Here is a 1,967-nt window from a genome sequence, read left to right on the forward strand (position 1 = left end):
CCGGGCGCGGTGGCTCAAGCCTGTCATCCCAGCACTTTGGGAGGCCGAGGCAGGCGGATCACGAGGTCAGGAGATCGAGACCATCCTGGCCAACACGGTGAAACCCCGTCTCTACTAAAATACAAAAATTAGCCGGGCATGGAGGCAGGTGTCTGTAATCCCAGCTACTCAGGAGGCTGAGGCAGGAGAATCACTGGAACCTGGGAGGCAAAGGTTGCGGTGAGCTGAGATCGCGCCACTGCACTCCAGCCTGGGTGACAGTCTGAGACTCCAAGTCAAAACAAAAAAAAAAAAAAAAGGAAAAGTTAATTCACTGGGCGCCTTTTTCAGGTCAGAGGTTTTAAAAAATCAAGTTGTGAGGCTGAGTATGGTGGCCGGGCACGGTGGCTCACGCCTGTCATCCCAGCACTTTGGGAGGCCGAGGCAAGCGAATCACAAGGTCAGGAGTTCAAGACCAGCCTGGCCAACATGGTGAAATCCTCTTTCTACTAAAAACACAAAAAATTAGCTAAGTATGGTGATGTGCACCTGTAATCCCAGCTACTCAGGAGGCTGAGGCAGGAGAATCATTGGAACTCAGGAGGTGGAGGTTGCAGTGAGCCGAGATTGCACCACTGCACTCCGGCCTGGGCAACAGTCCAAGACTCTGTCTCCAAAAAAAAAAATGTTAATTCAGGCCGGGCGCGGTGGCTCATGCCTGTAATTCCAGCACTTTGGGAGGCCGAGGCGGGTGGATCACAAGGTGAGGAGTTCAAGACCAGCCTGGCCAACATGGTGAAACCCCGTCTCTACTAAAAATACAAAAATTAGCCGGGTGTGGTGGCGCACACCTGTTATCCCGGCTCCTCGGGAGGCTGAGGCAGGAGAATCGCTTGAACCCGGGCGGCGGAGGTTGCAGAGACCTGAGATCACACCACTGCACTCCAGCCTGGGCGACAGAGCGAGGCTGTCTCAAAACAAAACACACCAGGCGTTTTGTTTTCCTGTTGGAGACGGCGAATGTACGTGTAACGGCTGGACGGCCTGGCCACACGCAGGTGAAATTCTCCCTGCATCTGTTAGCGGATGGTCTGTGACACACGTCCTGGTCTGGTTTGAAGTTTCTTCTTTAATAAAACTCTTTTCTTTCCCTTCTACTTTTGTGGAACGGTTCTCTGTGCTGCCGGGAAACCTCATTTTTAGTCATTTCCCTGACGCCACCATGGGAAATGAGGCCGTGTGTGAACACAGCCGGGCCGAGGGGCCATTCGGTGCCCACCAGGGCCACGGCTCACGGCAGGTGCAGGAGGAACTGGAAACGCCGCTCACAGAAGTCAAAACAACGGTTTAATGTCCTGCTACGGAAACATTCCGAGGGAAGCCAGTTCACGGCAGGCACCGAGGGCCCGCTGGAATCGTGTGGAGTGGACGCTCGGGCGAGACCCGCTTTGGGGCGCCGTGGCCGTGACACCAGCCTGCGCGTTCATCCCAGCAAATGGCTGGGAACAAGGCGGGCCCAGAGCCAGCGAGGGGGCACCCGGCTGCACCCGACACACAGCAGCAACGCCACAGCTCCCCAGGCCTCCGCGGGGGTCCGCTCATCCTGGAAAGAGCTTCCGGAATTTGCCGTAGGCCGAGTCGCTGATGATGACCGTCACGTCGGCCGCCCCGTCCTCAGGGATCACGTCCACGTCCTGCACCGTGGCCTCCTTATACAGCCAGCTGGGGACAGACGCGGGTTGTACGGAAACAAGCAGAACCCGTAAGTATTTGCTTAGTTTCACAGTAAATAATGATGCTAAAAAGAGCTTAGCCCAAACTATTCATTCATCAGACCGTTCTGTTTCCCTTCGTTTTTTTTTCTGAGACAGAGTCTTGCTGTCGCCCAGGCTGGAGGGCAGTGGCCGGATCTCGGCTCACTGCAACCTCCACCTCCCGGGTTCATGCCATTCTCCTGCCTCAGCCTCCCGAGTAGCTGGGATGACAGG

General features: G+C 55.8%; 1 protein-coding gene across 1 annotated transcript in view; it reads right to left on the minus strand.

Moving 5' to 3' along the window:
• Positions 1 to 1,513: 1,513 nt before the first annotated feature.
• Positions 1,514 to 1,967, minus strand: part of GTPBP6 (GTP binding protein 6 (putative)) — an 11,157-nt gene continuing 10,703 nt past the window's right edge. The window contains exon 10 of the mRNA XM_011972051.1: positions 1,514 to 1,701. Within this exon, the coding sequence (XP_011827441.1) occupies positions 1,578 to 1,701 (124 nt within the window). The 3' untranslated portion in view covers positions 1,514 to 1,577. The remainder of the gene's footprint in view (positions 1,702 to 1,967) is intronic.

This window comes from Mandrillus leucophaeus, unplaced genomic scaffold (genome assembly GCF_000951045.1).
Source record: "Mandrillus leucophaeus isolate KB7577 unplaced genomic scaffold, Mleu.le_1.0 Scaffold1264, whole genome shotgun sequence".
Classification (NCBI taxonomy): Eukaryota; Metazoa; Chordata; class Mammalia; order Primates; family Cercopithecidae; genus Mandrillus; species Mandrillus leucophaeus.